The sequence below is a fragment of the Lepus europaeus genome, chromosome 22 (assembly GCF_033115175.1).
Source record: "Lepus europaeus isolate LE1 chromosome 22, mLepTim1.pri, whole genome shotgun sequence".
NCBI classification, from domain to species: domain Eukaryota; kingdom Metazoa; phylum Chordata; class Mammalia; order Lagomorpha; family Leporidae; genus Lepus; species Lepus europaeus.
This window is the reverse complement of record NC_084848.1, coordinates 6920133-6939459: the sequence shown is the minus strand read 5'-3', so window position 1 is coordinate 6939459 and position 19327 is coordinate 6920133. Positions and strand designations below refer to the sequence as shown.

General features: G+C 49.2%; 1 protein-coding gene across 3 annotated transcripts in view; it reads left to right on the top strand.

Annotated features, from left to right (window-relative positions):
• AK7 (adenylate kinase 7) overlaps positions 1-17866 on the top strand; it is a 63399-nt gene extending 45533 nt beyond the window's left edge. The window contains exons 13-18 of one of the 3 annotated variants that reach the window (XM_062181540.1): positions 669-797; positions 1546-1614; positions 5791-5988; positions 14143-14363; positions 17077-17235; positions 17828-17866. In XM_062181540.1, coding sequence (XP_062037524.1) covers positions 669-797; positions 1546-1614; positions 5791-5988; positions 14143-14363; positions 17077-17235; positions 17828-17866 — 815 coding nt within the window. The remainder of the gene's footprint in view (positions 1-668; positions 798-1545; positions 1615-5790; positions 5989-14142; positions 14364-17076; positions 17236-17827) is intronic. The other 2 variants (XM_062181542.1, XM_062181543.1) reach the window with 2 other exon arrangements.
• Positions 17867-19327: the final 1461 nt, after the last annotated feature.

Below are 19327 nucleotides of genomic sequence, written 5' to 3'. Positions count from 1 at the left end.
AAAAGCTGCCGCCTGCAGTGCCAGCCTCCCAAATGGGCGCTGGTTCGAGTCCCAGCTGCTCCACTTCTGATCCAGCTCTCTGCTATGGCCTGGGAAAACAGTAGAAGATGGCCTGAGTCCCTGGGCCCCTGTACCCACGTGGGAGACCAGGAAGAAGGTCCTGGCTCCTGGCTTCGGATCGGTGCAGCTCCGGCCGTTGCGGCCAATTGGGGAGAGAACCATCGGATAGAAGACCTCTCTCTCTCTCTGCTTCTCCTCTCTCTGTGTAACTCTGACTTTCAAATAAATAAATAAATCTTTTTAAAAAAAGGAAAAAAATAAGAAGGTAGGAAAATCAATAAAAATTAAGATACAGAGGTAACTATCAAACAGAATTGAGTAAATCCTGTACATAAGAGAGGCCTGCATTGCACCACTCATTCCTCATTGAACCTCCCCCAGAAGTCTGTGCTCACAGAAGACTCTCAAACACAGGGACCCGGTGTCCGCTTCCGTTCCTCTTTCTGTGGGCCGGCTTGCTGAGTTCTCAGTCACGCATTAGAGTTCACACGTCACGCTCAAAATAAGGGAATTTCAATAGAATGCTTGATCCACCCAACAGTGTTTGCGCTAACTTTAGACCATGCTGCCACAATAATATACCTGTATATATTTTTTCTTTTTATCAGGCCGACTAGAAGATCAGTATGTAATTAGATTTATCAAAGAAAAGCTAAAATCTATGCCTTGCAGAAATCAAGGTTACATTTTGGATGGATTTCCAAAGACATATGATCAAGCCAAAGACCTGTTCAGTCGTAAGTCTGAGTGTTCCCTGTAATTTGTTTATATTCAAATAGGTTACAACTTCATCTTGCAAGAAATGGTCATTCAATGAACAACAAACATAAAACCAGAGAAACAATGAGTTTTGAATCTTGACTCACCTTGTATTAGGTGCATAGCTTTTTAAAAATGTTTTCAAATTCATTCTATTTAATTATGGCATGAAAACTTAGTATGAGATCCACACCTTTACATGTTTAAGCATACGGCACATTCTTGTTAACTGGAGGTGCTGGCTTTGCTGCCCAGCGGGTCTCCAGGGCTCATTCGCCTTGCTCCATCAAAACCTCACACGCCTGCGTCAGTAACTCTCCTCCTCTCTCCTCCTCCAAGTCTCTGCACCCACCACTCCACTCTGGCATCCTAATTCCGAATGGAAGAGTTGGCTACTGACGACACCTCACTCCAGTGGAAACACGCAGTAGTCGACTTCCCATCACGGACGGACCTCATTCAGCACAGTGTCCTCGAGGTCCACCCATGTTGCTGCGTGTATCACAATCTCCTTCTTTCTTTCAAAGCCTGAACGGCGTCTGCTGTCTGCATGCTCCATGTGTCCTTTATCCTCATCTGTCAGTTCAGCCGGTGACACTGTTCCTAACATACATGCTCCGTTCATGGTTGGCTTTCATTAGTGACTGCTAGTTGGGGTGGTTGAAATGTGTGCTGCAATCCACGTAATATGTTACAAACAGAACAATGTGTGTTTTCTTCTGTTAGAGGAAGATGAGGAAGAAGAGGAGGACGTCAGAGGCAAATTGTTTCCCTTCGATAAATTAATCACACCTGGTGAGTAGAAGGTGTTTCTCCGAGATCACATTGAAAAGAGTGCTACTCCATCTCTCTTTTGTGCCCACTCTTTTTGAGATTAATAAAGTAGATCTTTCCCTTTATAGGAAAAAGATGATAAGGTTCAACTTCAAACTAGAGAATGCGCTGGGGGTAAATATCAGGGATATGGAAGTTCTGGGAGGGGCAGGACCCCCTTTGAGAACAGTCGTTTGGGCTGCGCTCCCTGACTTCCCGGTCAGCCGGCGAGGTGCCAAGGCTGGGCTGCCGCACCTCCCGCTCTGCTTTGGGGGCCGGCAATGCCAGCAGCTTCCCGGAAGGCATCGGATCCAGGGCTGGGACTGGGCAGGTTAAACGCTTTTCGGTTCCCCGTGAAGTCCGGAGCAGGTGCAGCCGTCCCGTGCTCACTCGGGGGTTTCACCAGGCGCTCCTGACAGCGGAGCATGAACCACCTGCCCTGCCTCTGACCACCCCGTGGGCCTGAAGAAACACGGCTGTTTCTGGTCAGCCTGCTCGAGGCACGATCGATCGCAGCGATCCAGGGGGAGATAGCGGATCATGTGATCAGCACGAGAGGGAGTTGTAACTACAGAGAACCTGCCCACGGTGTGAGGCGCCCCAGGGAGCCAGTGTGGCTGTGCTCAGCTCCTCTTGGGGAGGCACAGCGTGCAGGGAAGCCTCTGGGAGCCCTGAGCCCGGCAGGCAGCAGCCTCCCCCTCCTCCGGGGCGGGGATTCAGTGTCTGCCTGTGGGCTCTGAAACCAGGGGCAGAAACCTGAAATGCCCAAGGGATGAATGCCTCAGATTTCCCTCCAGTTCAGGCAAACACCTCAGGAAAAGTTAAAAATTTAATTATTGGGGCCGGCGCTGTGGCATAGTGGGTAAAGCCCCTGCCTGCAGTGCCAGCGTCCCACATGGTCGCTGGCTTGAGTCCTGGCTGCTCCACTTTCCATCCAGCTCTCTGCTGTGGCCTGGGAAAGCAGTAAAAGATGGCCCAAGTGCTTGAGCCCCTGCACCCACGTGGGAGACCCGGAAGAAGCTCCTGGCTCCTGGCTTTGGATCGGCGCAGTTCTGGCTGTTGCGGCCATCTGGGGAGTGAACCAGTGGATGGAAGATCTCTCTCTCTCTCTGCCTCTCCTTCTCTCTGTGTGTAACTCTGACTTTTAAATAAATAAATCAATCTTAAAAAAAAAAAAAAACTTAATTATTCTTGGGCTAGTGTGGTGGCCTAGTGGGTCAAGCTGCTGCCTGCAATGCCAGCATCCCATGTCAGGGCTGGTTCGAGTCCCGGCTGCTCCACTTCTGATCTGGCTCCCTGCTAACATGCCTGGGAAAGCAGTGGAAGATGTGCCGCCCACATGGGAGACCCGCATGATATTCTTGGCTCCTGGCTTCGGCCTCGCCCAACCCCAAATGTCACGGCCATTTGGGTACTGAACCAGCAGGTGGAAGATCTCTCTCTCCTTGTAACTCTGTCTTTCAAATAAAGAAAATAAATCTCAGGGAAAATAACCTTGATCATTCTAAATAAACAAGTGGTTCCAGTTTCCAAGAATCTATGGGCAGTATTCCCTCACTGCAGACTTCATGGACAATCCTCACTCTCCTGCTCCAGTGACGGGACACAATTCAGCCCAACTGATGTCACCAGGTACTGCACCAGGCGCTCCCCGAGCCATGAGCTCACTGAGCCGTTCCAACAGCCTGCCAGGCGGGAATCACACCCGTGGTTATCCAACCCCACCGAGAACGCCCAGAGGCTGATGTGGAAAATGGGAAGCTTCGTTTCAAACAGAAGTCTCCCTCCACCTCCGAATAAACTTCACGTGAAGCCCATTGGTACGACCAGGACACGGAGGCACAGAGGGGCAGTGCCGATCGCCATCATGGTCCGCTGGGCTGCCCTCCCCCAGGCCGAACACAGGCCAAACAAGTCTGGGAACCGTCCACTTGGAGTGTCCAGTCTGTTCTTACTCAGCTACACTCCCCAGAAATTCTCCTTATTCCTACCTTCCTGAAAGAGAGCTTTGTTGTCTTTGTATCTATGGGACTGAAATTAATGGAGGGGGCTGAGTGATGATACAGTGATCAATGCCACGGAGGGAACTTCCCGAGAGGAGGGGCCCACTGTGCTACATGGAGCTGTGCAGGGAGCACCAGGCGCGGTCAGGAGGAAGGGGGCTGTCCAGGTTGGAGCCTTTGTTGGGGTTGCTGTAGGAAAAGCAAAGCAGAAGAGAGTGAACAGCTTAGGACCAGTGACTTTGAACAACAGGTGTGGTCCCTAACAGCCTGGTAGCTGGCGCTGGGATGAGTTAGGGCAGGGAGAGTACTGCGTGGTGCCTGAGAGTTAGATAAAGGCAGTGGAGCTGTTACTAGCTATCTGCATTTGGCCAATATGAGAGCTGCAGATGGTCTGCAGAGTTACCTTAGATACTGCAAGCTCCTGGAGTTCTGTTGAATCACAAGGACAAGGAACCTTTTTTTTTTTTTTTAAATCATCTGCTGGGAAGTATATTTTATTTATCATATTAAAATTTCTTGAAAATTGGAAAGTCAAGTATGTTACTCGGTATGTGCAATATTTGATTAGTTGAAATCTTCCATCTCCCAATCACTCTGGAAAAAAAAGATACATCATTACATTTTGCAGTTCTCAGATTACTAACAGAATGTTTTCATCTAGAAGTCTGACATCATGGAGCTTAGAGGGAGCCAATTTCCAGTGCATTTATTGACATCATTTTGATAGAAGTATTAAGGGTTCAAATGTCTCCTTTTTTAGCACGTAGCTACTTATGAAAATCAAATGGAGAAGCAAAACAGGTCAGAATAGTGGTGGCCTCGGACAGCTGCAGGTTCATAGAATCAGTGCACAAGCTCATCCCCAGCCTTTATTTTCACTATGAACACACAGCAGACGATGTTCACCTGTGTTCTGCACGCCCCCTGGTCTGTTACCACATGGGATGGACATGTTCCCCATGCCCCCTTGTCTTCTGGGCTTTTCCGATACACTTCCTTATTCGCCCCACAAGGAAGCTTACTAGGAGGCAGGTAAATGTGAATGGCACTGTGGGTGGTGAGCCAGCACAATTTTACAACAGTCAACTCATTCCCAAGCTTTCCTAGGCTCCTACAGGTGGCAAGGGCTTTGCGATGCACTTGGCCACTGAACTGGGCACTTGTGTTTGTTGACAAAATTTATTTCACTGACCACCTTCCCCCCCAACTCTAGTCTCTTATTCACTTAACAAATATTTGTTGAATTTGTACTAGAAGCTGGAGAAACAGTTTTGTTCTTTCTTTGTTTTTAAAGATTTATTTGTTTATTTGAAAGAGTTACACAGAGAGAGAAGAGGCAGAGAGAAAGAGAGAGGTTTTCCATTTGCTAGTTCACTCCCCAGATGGCTACAACAGCCGGAGCTATGCTGATCCGGAGCCAGCAGCCAGGAGCTTCTTCCGGGTCTCCCACATGGATGCAGGGGCCCAAGGACTTGGGCAACCTTCCACTGCTTTCCCAGGCCACAGCAGAGAGCTGGACTGAAAGAGGAGCAGCCAGGACTAGAACCAGCGCCCATATGGGATGCTGGCACCGCAGGCAGAGGATTAACCATTGCAACTCAGCACCGGCCCCTGAAGAAACTGTTTTGTATGATCTGGGTGTCATCATTTGCCAAGCGTCACTGTGTCGTATTGGACACATAGGGGTCCTGTAGCCAGTGGCAGTAAGTGAAGAGAGCGCAGGATCCATGGACATTAAAATCCCGGGGAAGTCCCCACTGTTGGGAATTTGGCAAAGCAGCCCACAGAACTCTTTGCCCACAGCTGCCATGATGCTCTCTGGGAGCCTGTGAGGGTTGTGCCGCCGACGGGGCAGGGTGAGGATGGACTAGGAAGCTGGTGATGTCCCAGGGGGTTCCTGGAGCGGTGCCATTTACAACCTGCTGCTTGTCGTAGGAAGGAAGGAAGGTGGGGGGAGGAAGGAGAGGAGGAAGGAAAGAGAGATTGTACAAAACACTGCTCAGTGCCCCATGGAGTGGTCTCGGGAACGTGATTTGCGTGTGTGTTTATCCACCTGGGCACCGCATGTTTGAGTTAGCAGGTGCCGGTGTGTTCCCCAGTGGCCAGCTAGCCAGCCCTGCCGTGTGGTGCCAACTGTGGACCTTGCTCTCCCCAGAGTTCGTGTGTGCGCTGGACGCCTCCGATGAGTTTCTGAAGGAGCGCGTGATGAACCTGCCCGAGAGCGTGGTGGCCGGGACCCACTACAGCCAGGACCGCTTCCTCCGTGCTCTGAGCAACTACCGGGACATCAACACGGAGGACGAGACTGTCTTCAACTATTTTGATGAAATTGAGATCCACCCGATTCACATTGGTATGAAATGAACTCGAGGGTTATGTGAGCGTTGAGACCCCGGACCCCTGGCAGCCCCCACTGCCCATAACAGGGATGGTGGGGCTCAGGAGGATGGGGAGTTGGGGGTGGGGAGCACAAGGAGGCTCCGGGGCGTGGGGAGCCACAGGACGAGCAGAACCCACCTCCAGGGAGTTGCTTTACTTGGGGCTTTGGACGTGGGCGGGTGTTCTTAGTACGTGAAAACCTACGGATAGGTTACAGAATCCAACGTCAAATTGGCAGACTCATAAGTGCACTTCAGAGAAATGCGTGCTTGCTGTCAGCTGCTCTGGGCGCTGCCCCCACGCTGTGCCCGGGTTCCTTGGGGGCAGTGTTCTGTGCCTGTAGCCCTGCCGGCGCTGCTGCACTTCACGGACCCCCTCCTGACCTTCAGCCTGGCCAGCTCACTCCCACCGCTCCCCAGAAAAGCAAATAGCTCTCCGTGGCATCCCTCCTCATTTCCTGTAAACACATAACTCAGGGCTTAGCGCACAGCGAGCGCTCGGCAAATGGGATCGTGCACCAACCCCACCTTCATCACTGTCAACATCAATGGCTGTTTCCGACTCCCCTCGGCTTGGTGAACTCCTGAACTTCCCTTCTGGTTATCTGGACCCTCGTGCCTCTTTCTCCCTCTGGGTCTGGAGAGAAACAACCGCTGCCTTCCTGGGAGAAGCTGACCGGACAGCCGGCTGCCCTTGACCAGCCGGAGGCGATGGCATTTGGACCTCGGCGTTTTGGGAGGCGTGGAGCCAACGGATGGAGTCAGCAGGAGGCACGAGAACTGATTCCAGCTCTGGCTTGTCCTCGGCCTTCTCATCTATGAAATCGGAGAATGATCAGGCTTGTAGGGTTGTTACAAACGGTAGAGAGAAGCGATAGGAAGTGCCCGCGCTCTGAAGGAGTTCAGCAAGTGGCCATGTCGCTATTCCTACAGTAACAGAGCGTGAAATGATGTGCAATTGGTAAATCTGCAAATTCTCCTCTGTTTTGCACCCTCGGCAGGGACTGGGCATTTGCCCTCACTTGAACATAGTTTTGCGTGTTGGACACACTTTATATGGAAAAGCTAAGGGCTCTACACCTGCCAATATGGAAATTAATTTATGTTAGTTAATCAGTAAATTGGGCCAATGGTGAACAAATTTCAGAAAAGTAGTGATTATCTTTTCAGCCAAGCCCAAAAAATTACTTGCAGGAAGAACAGGAGAGCGTCCAGGGAGAAACACTGAGAAAAGTAGAAATCATGGCAGGGAACGAATGAGTGGCCATTGTTTCTGCCTCATTCTGAGCCGTCAGGTCCGGCCCCGGCTCCACTCCGACAACCAAGAGAGAAGCCACGGCGAGACTATTGTAAAGACGAGCTGGGGGAGGGTGGATTAAAATCAAGAAAATCAGCCCGGGAAGAGTCCGGAATGGGACCCTGGAAACGCGCTGGGAACCCACTGTCTGCATCTCTGGATTCCCCTTCTCTTTCAGCGTCTTTTTTTTTTTTTTTTTTTTTTTTTTTTTTTTTTTTTGACAGGCAGAGTGGACAGTGAGAGAGAGAGACAGAGAGAAAGGTCTTCCTTTTGCCGTTGGTTCACCCTCCAATGGCCGCCGCGGTAGCACGCTGCGGCCGGCGCACCGCGCTGATCCGATGGCAGGAGCCAGGTGCTTCTCCTGGTCTCCCATGGGGTGCAGGGCCCAAGTACTTGGGCCATCCTCCACTGCACTCCCGGGCCACAGCAGAGAGCTGGCCTGGAAGAGGGGCAACCGGGACAGAATCCGGTGCCCCAACCGGGACTAGAACCCGGTGTGCCAGCGCCACAAGGCGGAGGATTAGCCCAGTGAGCCGCGGCGCCGGCCTCTTTCGGCGTCTTTTGTCTTCCCTCTTAGCCATCTATTTATTTATGTGTTGATTTAGGCAGAGACAGAGAGGTCCTCCGTCCAGTGGTTCACTCTCCAGATGCCTGCAACAACTGGGGCTGGCCAGTAGCTGGAGACGAAATCCGAGCTTCCCCTGTGGGAGGCAGGGAACCAAGTACTTGAACTTTGACTTGTTGCCTCCCAGGGGTCACATCAGCAGGGAGCTGGAACCGGGAGTGGAGCTGGGACTCCAACCCAGGCACTCTGAAAGAAGGAAACAGGTGTCCCAAGGGGCAAGTCTTCTCTCCTTGCACCAAGCTTCTCTCCTTCCTCCCGGGCCCCAGTGCTGGGCAGAGGCTGGCCTGCAGTCTTGACGTGTCCATGTTGTCCTGGGAGCTAAGCCCAGAACTGGACACCGCCCCAGTCTCCCATTCCTGGCAGAGCCACTGTGCTAGTGAAGCTTTGGTCAGGTACCCACCCCTGTCCATTCAGCAGCTGTACCACTGCAGGGCCAGGGCCGAATCCGGGGCAAAACTGCTCCCCATGAACACATTCTCCAAACCCAGAGCCCGTTCAAGGACATCTCAGGGCACTTAGTGACACCAAGGTTGTAACTACTCAGAAGGATCAGCGGAAAACACATTTAAATGCCAGAGGTCAGGCAATGGGGAGGTGACAGACCTGAGCTTTTTTTTTTTTTTTTTTTTTTTTTTTAAGGTCTTGCTTGTGCTCACCAAACAATGCACTGGTCCTGTGCCTCTCCTCTTGCCCTGGTAATGTGGTGGTGTCTCTGGTCCAGGTCCAGGTCGTACAGATATGGAGAGTGGATATAGCAGTGGCTGTGATGGGAAGAGGGCAAGCAGTTGTTCAGAGGAACGTCTGGAGGGCTCGGTATGAACATGTGTCACAGCACCTGTTCCAGGCAGAACCTTCCAGGCCAACCCTAGAGAGTAGTGAAGAAATTGCCATCGGGGCTGGCGAGTGGCATGGTGGGTAAAGCCACAGCCTGCGACGCCAGCATCCCATATGGCCACTGTTTCAAGTCTCGCTTGCTCCTCTTCCAATCCAGCTGCCTGCAAATGTGCCTGGGAAAGCAGTAGAAGATGGCTCAAGTGCTTAGGCCCCTGAACCCACATGGGAAACCTGGAAAAAGCTCCTGGCACCTGGCTTCTGTCTAGCCTAGCCCCAGCCATTGCAGTCATTTGGGGAGTGAATCAGCAGATGGAAGCTCTCTCCCTCTGTCTCTCTGTCTCTCCCTCTGTTTGTAACTCTGCCTTTCAAATAAATAAAATAGATCTTTAAACACACACACACACACACACACGAATTGCTCTCACAGTGACTCCACAGGGGGATCACTGTCAGTCCACCAAGCTTTTCTTCTTCTTTCCCTTCCTGCTCCTCTTCCTCATCCCCCTCCTCTGTCTTGGTATTAGCAATAGTCAGATGGCCTGGAGTTTGCACTCCTTCCTATTCTAGTAGACTAAGTAAAATGGTTAATTTTTTTATGGATGGAAAATATATCCCCAAATCACTGATTTTTAGAAACAAAACCCAGTGCAATGCCATGAGCATGCAAACACTGTACTATTTTTATAATATATGCCAAAGTTTGAGAACAATGAATAAAACATTAGTTTTCCTGTGGGAAAAAAAAAGAAAAAAGAAACAAAACCCAGAAAGAAACTTCAGGTTGTCCTGGGCAGCCTCCGACAGCTGCAGTCCTTGCCTCTGTGGAAGGAGACATCCCATTGCCTGATCGCTTCCGGGTGCAGGTGGTCCTTTCCCCTCTCCATCCACTCAAACCAGCAGTGACTCTGAGGACTCCTAGACCCACCAAGTGGGTTTATCCTTGGGATGCAGGGATGGTTCAACATGTGCAAGTCAATACATTTGATATGTCACATTAACAAGTTGAAGAATAAAAACCACATGATTATCTCGACAGATGCAGAGAAAGCATTGACAACATACAGCACCCTTTCATGATAAAAACCCTAAGCAAATTAGGTACAGAAGGAACATTCCTCAATGCAATCGAGGCAATATATGACGAACCCACTGCCAGCATGATATTGAATGGGGAAAAGCTGGAAGCATTTCACTAAGATCTGGAACCAGCCAAGGATGTCCACTTTCAGTGACCATTACTATTTTTTAAAAAATTTATTTATTTGTTTGAAAGTCAGAGTTACAGAGAGAGAGAAGGAGAGGCAGAGGGAGAGAGAGGTCTTCCACTCCACTGGTTCACTCCCCAAATGACCGCAACAGCTGGAGCTGTGCTGATCCAAAGCCAGGAGTCAGGAACGTCTTCTGGGTCTCCCACATGGGTGCAGGCGTCCAAGCACTTGGGCCATCTTCCACTGCTTTCCCAGGCCATAGCAGAGAGCTAGATCAGAAGTGGAGCAGCTGGAACTCCCATATGGGATGCCGGCACTGCAGGCGGCAGCTTTACCAGCTATACCACAGCGCCGGCCCCACCATTGCTATTCAATATAGTTCTGGAAGTTTTAGCCAGTTTGCAGTTGACATGATCCTATAAAAGGGGAACCAAAAGATCCCACTAAGAGACTATTATTACTCATAAGAGAATTTAGTAAAATTGTAGGACATAAAATCAACACACCAAATCAGTAGCTTTTATATACATAGACAATGCTATGGCAAAGAACTTGTAAGATCAGTCCGATTCACAATAGCCACAAAAATACTTAAATACCTTGGAATAAATTTAACCAAGGATGTGAAAGATCTCTGTAATAAAAAATATAAAACAGGGGGCTGGCGCTGTGGCACACAGTGGGTTAAAGCCCCAGCCTACAGCACCAGCATCCCATATGGGCACCGGTTTGAATCGGGCTGCTCCTCTTCTGATCCAGCTCTCTGCTGTGGCCTGGGAAGCAGTAGAAGATGGCCCAAGTGCTTGGACCCCTGCACCCATGTGGGAGACCTGGAAGAAGCTCCTGGCTCCTGGCTTTGGATCACCTCAGCTCTGGCCATTTCGGTCATTTGAGGAGTGAACTAGCAGAATGGAAGATCTTTCTCTCTCTCTCTCTGGCTCTATCTCTCTCTGGCTCTATCTCTCTCTGTAACTCTGTATTTCAAAGAAGTAAAATAAATCTTTAAAACAAAAACAAGAACATTACAAAACATTAAAGAAAGAAATAAAGAAGACAAAAAATGGAAAAATCTTCCATGTTCATGAACTGGAAGAATTACTACCGAAAGCAGTTACGAATTCAATGCGATCTCAATCAAAATACCATGACATTCTTCTTAGATCTAAAAAAAAAAAAAAAAAAAAACCTGTTCTAAAATTCATATGGAAGCACAAGAGACCCCAAATAGCTAAAACAAAGCTGAAGGCATCAAAATACCAGGCTTAAAGCATTGGCCTGCAGCGCCAGCATCCCATATTGGCACTGGTTGGAGTCCTGGCTGCTCCACTTCTGATCCAGCTCCCTGCTAATGTGCCTGGGAAAGCAGCGGGCCCAAGTCCTTGGGCCCTGCACCCACATCAAAATTCAAGACATATATACAGGGCAGATATAGTCAAAAAAGCCTGGTACTGGCACAAAAATAGACATGTAGACCAATGGAACAGAATAGAAACCCCAGAAATTAATTCACATCTACAACCAACTCATCTTTGACTAACGAGTTGAAATCAATCCCTGTTGAAAGGACAGTCTCGGCCAGCACAGCGGCTCACTAGGCTAATCTTCTGCCTGCGGCGCCGGCACACTGGGTTCTAGTTCCGGTCGGGGTGCTGGATTCTGTCCCGGTTGCCCCTCTTCCAGGCCAGCTCTCTGCTGTGGCCCGGGAGAGCAGTGGAGGATGGCCCAAGTGCTTGGACCCTGCACCCGCATGGGAGACCAGGAGAAGCACCTGGCTCCTGCCTTCGGATCAGTGTGGTGCGCCGGCTGCAGTCTGCAGGCCGCGGCAGCCATTGGAGGGTGAACCAACGGCAAAGGAAGACCTTTCTCTCTGTCTCTCTCTCTCACTGTCCACTCTGCCTGTAAAAAAAAAAAAAAAAAAAAAAAAAAAAAGAAAGGACAGTCTCTTCAGCAAATGGTTGGGAAAATTGGATCTATACATGTAGAAGTATGAAGCAAGGCCCCTACCTTACACCTTATACAACAACCAACTCACAATGGATCCAGGATCTAAATATCCAACCTGATACCATCAAATTCCCAGAGGAAAACATTGCAGAAACTGTGCAAGACATTGGCACAGGCAAAGACTTGTTGGAAAAGACCCCAAGAAGTTGGGGCTGATGCTGTGGCGCACTGGCTTAAAGCCTTGGCTTGCAGTGCCAGCGTCCCATATTGGCACTGGTTTGAGTCCTGGCTGTTCCACTTCTGATCCAGCTCCCTGCTAATGCACCTGGGAAAGCAGCAGGCCCAAGTCCTTGGGCCCCTGCACCCACGTGGGAGACCCAGAAGAAGCTCCTGGCTCCTGGCTTTGGATCAGCTCAGCTGAAGCTGTTGTTGCCATTTGGGGAGTGAACCAGCAGAGGAAGACCTCTCTCTCTCTCTCTCTCTCTCTCTCTCTCTCTCTCTCTGTTTCTACCTCTCTGTAACTCTTTCTAATAAATAAAATAAAACTTAAAAAAAGAAAGAGAGAGAGAAAGAGAGAGAGAGACTAGAAGCATAGGCAATAACGATAAAAATAGACAAATGGGATTACATGAAGCTAAAAAGCTTCTGCACTGCAAAGAAAAACCCTTAACACAGTGAAGAGGCAACCGACAGAATGGGAGAAAATATTTGCAAAGTATGCAGCTGATAAAGGATTAATATCCAGGAACTATAAAGAGCTCAAGAAACTCAACAACAACAAAACAAATAATCCAGTTAAGAAATGGGCAAAAGACATGAACAATTTTCAGAGGAGGAAATACGAATGGCCAACACACGCATGAATGCTCAGGATCACCAGCTATCAGGGAAATGCAAATAAAAGCCACATGAGGTGTCACCGCACCCCAGTTAGAGCGGGAACGGCTATCATCCAAAAATCAAATAATAAATACTGGCGAGGATGTGGGGGGAACGGTACTGTAATCGACTGTGGGTGAAGACAGCATGGAGATTCCTCAGAGATCTGAAAATAGATATATCCTATGACCCAGCCATCCCGCTCCTGGGAATTTACCCAAATGAAACGAAATCAGCATACGAAAGTTATTTGTACCCCCATTCACAGGTAGCTAAGATATGGAGTCGACCCGGCTGTCCATCAGTTGACGGCTGGGTAAAGGAACTGTGGTAAATACACTACGGAATACTCCTCAGCCGTCAGAAAGAATGAAATCCTGGCTGCAACAAAATGGTTGCAACTGGAAACCATTATGCTTACTGAAATAAGCTAGTCTCAAAACTACAAATATTATAGATTTTTCTCTGATAACTGACAGTTAATATAGAATACTGAAAAATGGAGCCGGCGCCGCAGCTCAGTAGGCTAATCCTCCGCCTTGCGGTGCCGGCACACCGGGTTCTAGTCCCGGTCGGGGCACCGATCCTGTCCCGGTTGCCCCTCTTCCAGGCCAGCTCTCTGCTGTGGCCCGGGAGTGCAGTGGAGGATGGCCCAAGTGCTTGGGCCCTGCACCCCATGGGAGACCAGGAGAAGCACCTGGCTCCTGCCATCGGAACAGCGCGGTGCGCCGGCCGCAGCGCGCCTACCGCGGCGGCCATTGGAGGGTGAACCAACGGCAAAAAGGAAGACCTTTCTCTCTGTCTCCTTCTACTGTCCACTCTGCCTGTCCAAAAAAAAAAAAAAAAAAAATACTGAAAAATGTACAGGAATGAGAAGGTCAATTTGGGATGTGATTGTCATTTTCAGCCCTTGCTGATACGCCCGTGGAACTGTAGTCTTCCTGCTTTTTACTTGTTGAATATTGTGATTAGTGGCTAATTAACTCTGTGAAAATGGAGTGGATCAACATTATGTCTTAGCAAAAACTGATGAAGAGAGCGAGGGAGGGAGGGAGGGCCATCGAGGGGGACAGGGGAGTGGGGAAGTGTGGTTGTCTTCTTCTATTCTCTTTATATTAATAACTATTATTATAAAGAACTCATAGACCCAAGCCCAGATCTTCCAACCCAAGGCTCTCAGAGCCTGGCTTGATGTTTTTCCATGACAAAAGAAATTCTCAGCCACGCTGGCAACTAGAAAGGGAGACTCTGGTGTGGTCATTTGCATTACAGCACCAGAGAATCCCCCAAAGCGGGCCTGGAATGCTAACCCCGGGTTCTCCTCTCTCCTGGTGTTGAAAAGATGTAGGAAAACTCGAAGATGCTCAGAACCGACTTGCTATCAAGCAGCTCATCAAAGAGATCGGGAAGCCCCGAAACTACGGCTTCACGGAAGAGGAGAAGGCCGAAGAGGAGCAGAGGGCAGCCGAGGAGCGCCTGGCCAGGGAGGCGGCCGAGGAGGCCGAGCGCGAGCGCCAGGAGGCGGTGGAGACAGCGCAGAAGATAGCGCGCTGGGAGGAGTGGGTGAGTGGGCATCTGCGCCGGAGCCCCCAGGGCCAGCCTGCCAGAGACCCCCGACCAGGTCTGTCCGCCGGTCCAGGCATCTGCGACAGAGGAAAGCCCTGGGCTTCAGGGTTCACGACCCGATCCAGGCAGTGTCAGCTCTAGTAGGAGCACTCACCCCTCTACACACCTGCTTCACTCTTGCCCGTCCTGTGGTCAGACTCGGTTTCCTCCATTTAGCCTGGCCAGCCTCCTCCCACCCCTCCTGCTTTCCCAAATCCTTGCCTCTGGAAGTGTTCTTGCTTCCAAAACTGGCACCGGATGCACCTGCAGCTCCTGCTTCTGCTCAGGGTCAGTGTGTTTCTGGCCAGAATGACGCGGTACCTTCTCCCTGGGCTTCCCAACCCACCGGCGACCACCCCCGGCCTAGTGCCACACTGCTGCCCGGCGAGCCTTCTAGGATGCAGCCCTACCCTGGGCGTTCTGCGAAGACCCTTCCCAGCCCGGCTGTCCCCCTAACACAAGAGCCCACTAGGCACTGCGTGGCCGCCTGCCCACTTCCAGTGTTTCCCAGTCTCAAACCATGCCCCAGCGGGCTTCTCACATCACTTTCACTTGTTCACATCTTGACTGAAAGTTCACTTTCCACTGAGGCTTGTCCTGGTCATTTCCGGTAAAATTTAACCCCCGCCTCTCCCCAGATCATGGCCCCTCTATACCTTGTGATTTTCCTTTTGCCATTATTCTGTCTCATATACTCTATATTGTATACATCTATCTTGTCTCCAGTCTTTTCACTGCACAGAATTTAAGTTAGATGAGGACAGGAATCTGTTCTCCACCCTATTTCCAAAGCTTAGAACAGTACCCAGAGGATAATGGGAACTCAACAAATATTTGTGACAGGGAGGCAGGGAGGGAAGGAGGAAGAGAAAGAAGTTGTGGCACCGATCCTGTCCCGGTTGCCCCTCTTCCGGGCCAGCTCTCTGCTGTGGCCAGGGAGTGCAGTGGAGGATGGCCCAAGTTCTTGGGCCCTGCACCCCATGGGAGACCAGGAGAAGCACCTGGCTCCTGCCATCGGAACGGCGCGGTGCGCCGGCCGCAGCGCGCTACCGCGGCGGCCATTGGAGGGTGAACCAATGGCAAAAGGAAGACCTTTCTCTCTGTCTCCTTCTACTGTCCACTCTGCCTGTCAAAAAAAAAAAAATCATAAAAAAAAAAAAAAAAAGAAGTTGTTAGGCACACATGTGAATGCCTGCTTACTCTTAGCATAAATCCCCAGAGTTTGCTGGGACAGAAGTTCCATTGTTTAAGTTTTGATACATATTTCTGAACTATCAGCCCCTAAAAGAAAATGAAGAAAGACAAACCACCCTCAGCAGGGCAAACCAGGTCACACAGCGTCTCCCTGGGGCTCTTCCTCGATGCCTCCTCCATCCCTGTTTTCTGTTTTGTTCATGCACGTCCAACGATCAACGAAAACGATCTGCTTGTTTTCCCATGGATTGTTTTCCCATGGATTTCTCTGGTCACAAATGTAACTTTCTCTAGGTTTGTTAGGCGTCTATGTTTCTTCTCACGCCGAACGCACAGTGCTTGGGCACATTTGGCAAGAACTCCTGATGAAGCTGTACAACAGGAACGGCCCCCACCTGGTCTCCCAAGCTGCGCGGCTCCAGTTCGAGTCCTGCTGCACTCCCTGTAGGGACGTGGTCCTGTGCAAGTTACTTTGCCTCAGCTTCTCCATCTGTGAAATGAGGATTGTGACAGACTTCCCTCACGGGGGGGGGGGGGGGCTGGTTAAAGAGGTGACACACGTCCTCGGTGCAGGCAATGACTGGCAGATAGCTCTCCATCATGTCACAGCTGCAAATAACCTGTCCCGATTCATCATTGCCCTTTTAACGTTATTTGTGGTGTTTGCTCTGGCAACACAAAAGTTGTATGCGCACAGGTCGTCAAATGCGTTGATCTTTGTTCCATTTTGATTTCTGAGCGTGCCGTCTTGCTAAGACTTCCTTTGAGACCAACGTTATCAGTTAGGACTGCTGATTGTGCAAGTGACAGAAAAGCAAATTCAAAATGGTTTAGACATGAAGGAAACATGGATTCACGTAACAGAGGAGTGCCGGAGAGGGCTGGCTTCAGGTGGGGCTTGATCTAGGGGTTCCAGTTATGTCACCAAGGACTGGGATTGCCCTCTCTGCTGTCTTCCATGCTTGGGTTCAATTGTGGGCTCTACCTGAGGTGTCCATCCTTATCCAACACCCATGGCCAGGAAATGGACTGGGCTGGTGGGCTTATGTCCCCCCCAACCAGACATCCAGGCTGGGAAGGGAGAGCTCCCAAAGGAAGTCTGGATTTATTATTCCCGGGTTGGGGGCTGCATGCCGAGCACAGAACAGCACAACGGTCACACGCCATCAGAACATCGAGTAGCACGTCCATGACTCCTCCCACGGTTTTTAACTTTTTTTTTTTTTTTTTTTTTGGTAACTTGGGCAGGTAGAAATTATTTTGGTAGAAGAAATGGCCCGGTTTATTGTTTTCTAAGTGGCTAGGCAGCTGTGATACACATTTCCGTAATTCTCTGCTGTCTGGAGGCACCGCCGTTCTCGTGAGGTGCTGAACGCGTGGAGCAGGCTCCAGTCCTCGTGCACCCTGGGGTGGGCGTGTCGAAGTGTTCCCCCTTTCCTGGCTGGCCGCTGCCCACCTCCAAATGTTCTATTTCTAGAATAAGCGACTAGAGGAAGTGAAGAGAGAAGAAAGGGAATTACTGGAGGCCCAGACCATTCCTCTGAGGAACTACTTAATGACCTACGTCATGCCAACTCTCATGCAGGGTCTGAATGAGTGTTGCAAAGTCAGACCCGATGACCCTGTTGATTTTCTGGTAAGAGGTTTAATTTTTTAAAAAAAAATGTGAACTGGGAGGTGGGCATTTGGCACAGAGGTTAAGCTGCTATTCAGGCTACCTGTGTCCCATATTGGAGTGCCTGGGTTCAAGTCCCAGCTCTGCCTTGCTCTGGCTTCCTGCTAATGTGTACCCTGGTGGCTCAAGGGGTTAGGTCCCTGCCACCCAAAACGGGAGACCTGGATTGAGCTCCAGTCTCCCGGCTTCAACCTGGCCCAGTCCTGGTTGCTGGGGGCATTTAGAGAGTGAACCAGCAGCCAAAGGGCTCTCTGTCTCCCTACCTTTCAACTAAAACTTAAATAAATACCTCTTTAAAAATCAAAGAAGAATAAAAATATCAATTAGAAAATAAAATGTACCTGGATCCTAGGGGTCTAGTTGAGATAGAGAAAACTTGTGTCTGGTTGTTTGGAAAATGGCTCCGAATACATTCACAGTCTAGAGTGAAAATTTTTTATTCATTTGAAAGTAGAAAGTTACGTACTTTTATTTTAAACTATAAACAATAATATAAACGTATAACTAACAATGTCTTCTAAATCACTGCCTGCCTGTCTTTCTTTCAACGTAGGCAGAATATCTCTTCAAGAATAATCCTGAAACGCAGTAACACTTTAAAGATCCTGTACCTTATACGTTTAAAGAGCTGGAAATCAACTTAACGTCATCATTTCAAAACTGGTTTTCAGAATGTTGTCTCAGTTTTTAGAAAATCCTTTTGTTTCTGTAAGTAAATATCCTATAAAGTAGAATCATTCTTTAAAAAAAAGCAAGCTACGTGGCAGTGAATGGCTAGTTGTGGAGAACTGTATTTGGAAGGTAAATTAATGTCTGCGCAGAGGTCATGGGAAAATACCAGAATTCATATTCATTCCCTAGGTCAGTTTTAAGTATTCTGCTTCTTAACACTAGTGTTTGCAATGATTTAATTTATAGCATGAAGGGAACCAGACTGTGTATTATTCTAACACGTAAGCTAATGGATTTACATGATTTGTTATGGCCCCACCCAATACCACGGTTGTTAAAAATGGAAATAAAATGAAATGGTTTACACTTGCTGAGTCACAAGAAGTCAGACATTTGTTTCTGCAAAGGTTGCTTTTGAGTGAAGGGTCAGAGTTGTAGCCGATGAGTCAGAGAGACCTGGAAACTTGGTGACAGAAAGTGTACGTAACAGGATTAATAATTCCATTTGTGATAATTAGAAAGTCTCTGAATGTTTTCAAGAAACTACTTTATGATATAGTCATAAACCCTCAATCCCAATGGTCTTGTTTTGCTCTAAAAATCACACAGAATTGCTAGAATTACCCTGAATGAGAAATGGGTTTATTTAAAGGCATATATATATAAAGAGGTGGGAGTGGGGCTGGGTGGGCGTTTGCCACCGTAGGTAAGCTGCTGGTCAGGGTGCTTGCATCCCATGTTGGAATGCACGGGTTCAAGTCCCAGCTCTTCCCCACTTCATCTCCCGCTAATGTGCACCCTGGGAGGCAGCAGCGGGTGAAGGCGCGTACCTGAGCCCCTGCCACCACGTGGGAGACCAGAATTGAGTTCCAGGCTTTGTCCTGGCCCAGCCCCAGGTGCCGTGGGCATTTGGGTAGTGGAGCAGCAGACAGAAGATCTCTCTCTCTCTCTGCCTTTCAAAAAAAATAAAAATTCAAAAATGCAGCGGTATCCATCAGTTAATTTCATTCCTTTAAATAATGTAACCTGAATGTAACTGCATTTTGCTTCCTACTGTGGCAGAATATACACAATATGAAGTGTGCCAGCATGGCCGGTTTAAAATGTGCAATTCAGTGGGGGTAAGTGCATCCTCCCTCACTATTTAGCTCCAGAAGTTTCCCATCACCCTTAACGGGGAGCCCATCTCCACTGAGCAGTCACTCCCATTTGTTCCCTCCCCGTGGCTCCTAGCAACCACAAAACTGTTTTTGGTTTCTAGAATTTGCCAGATTCCGGATATTTTATATAAATGGAATCACACAATATGTGGTCTTTTGTGTCTGGCTTCTGTCACTTAGCATAACATTTTCGGGGTTTTTTTTCACATTGTACTGTGTAT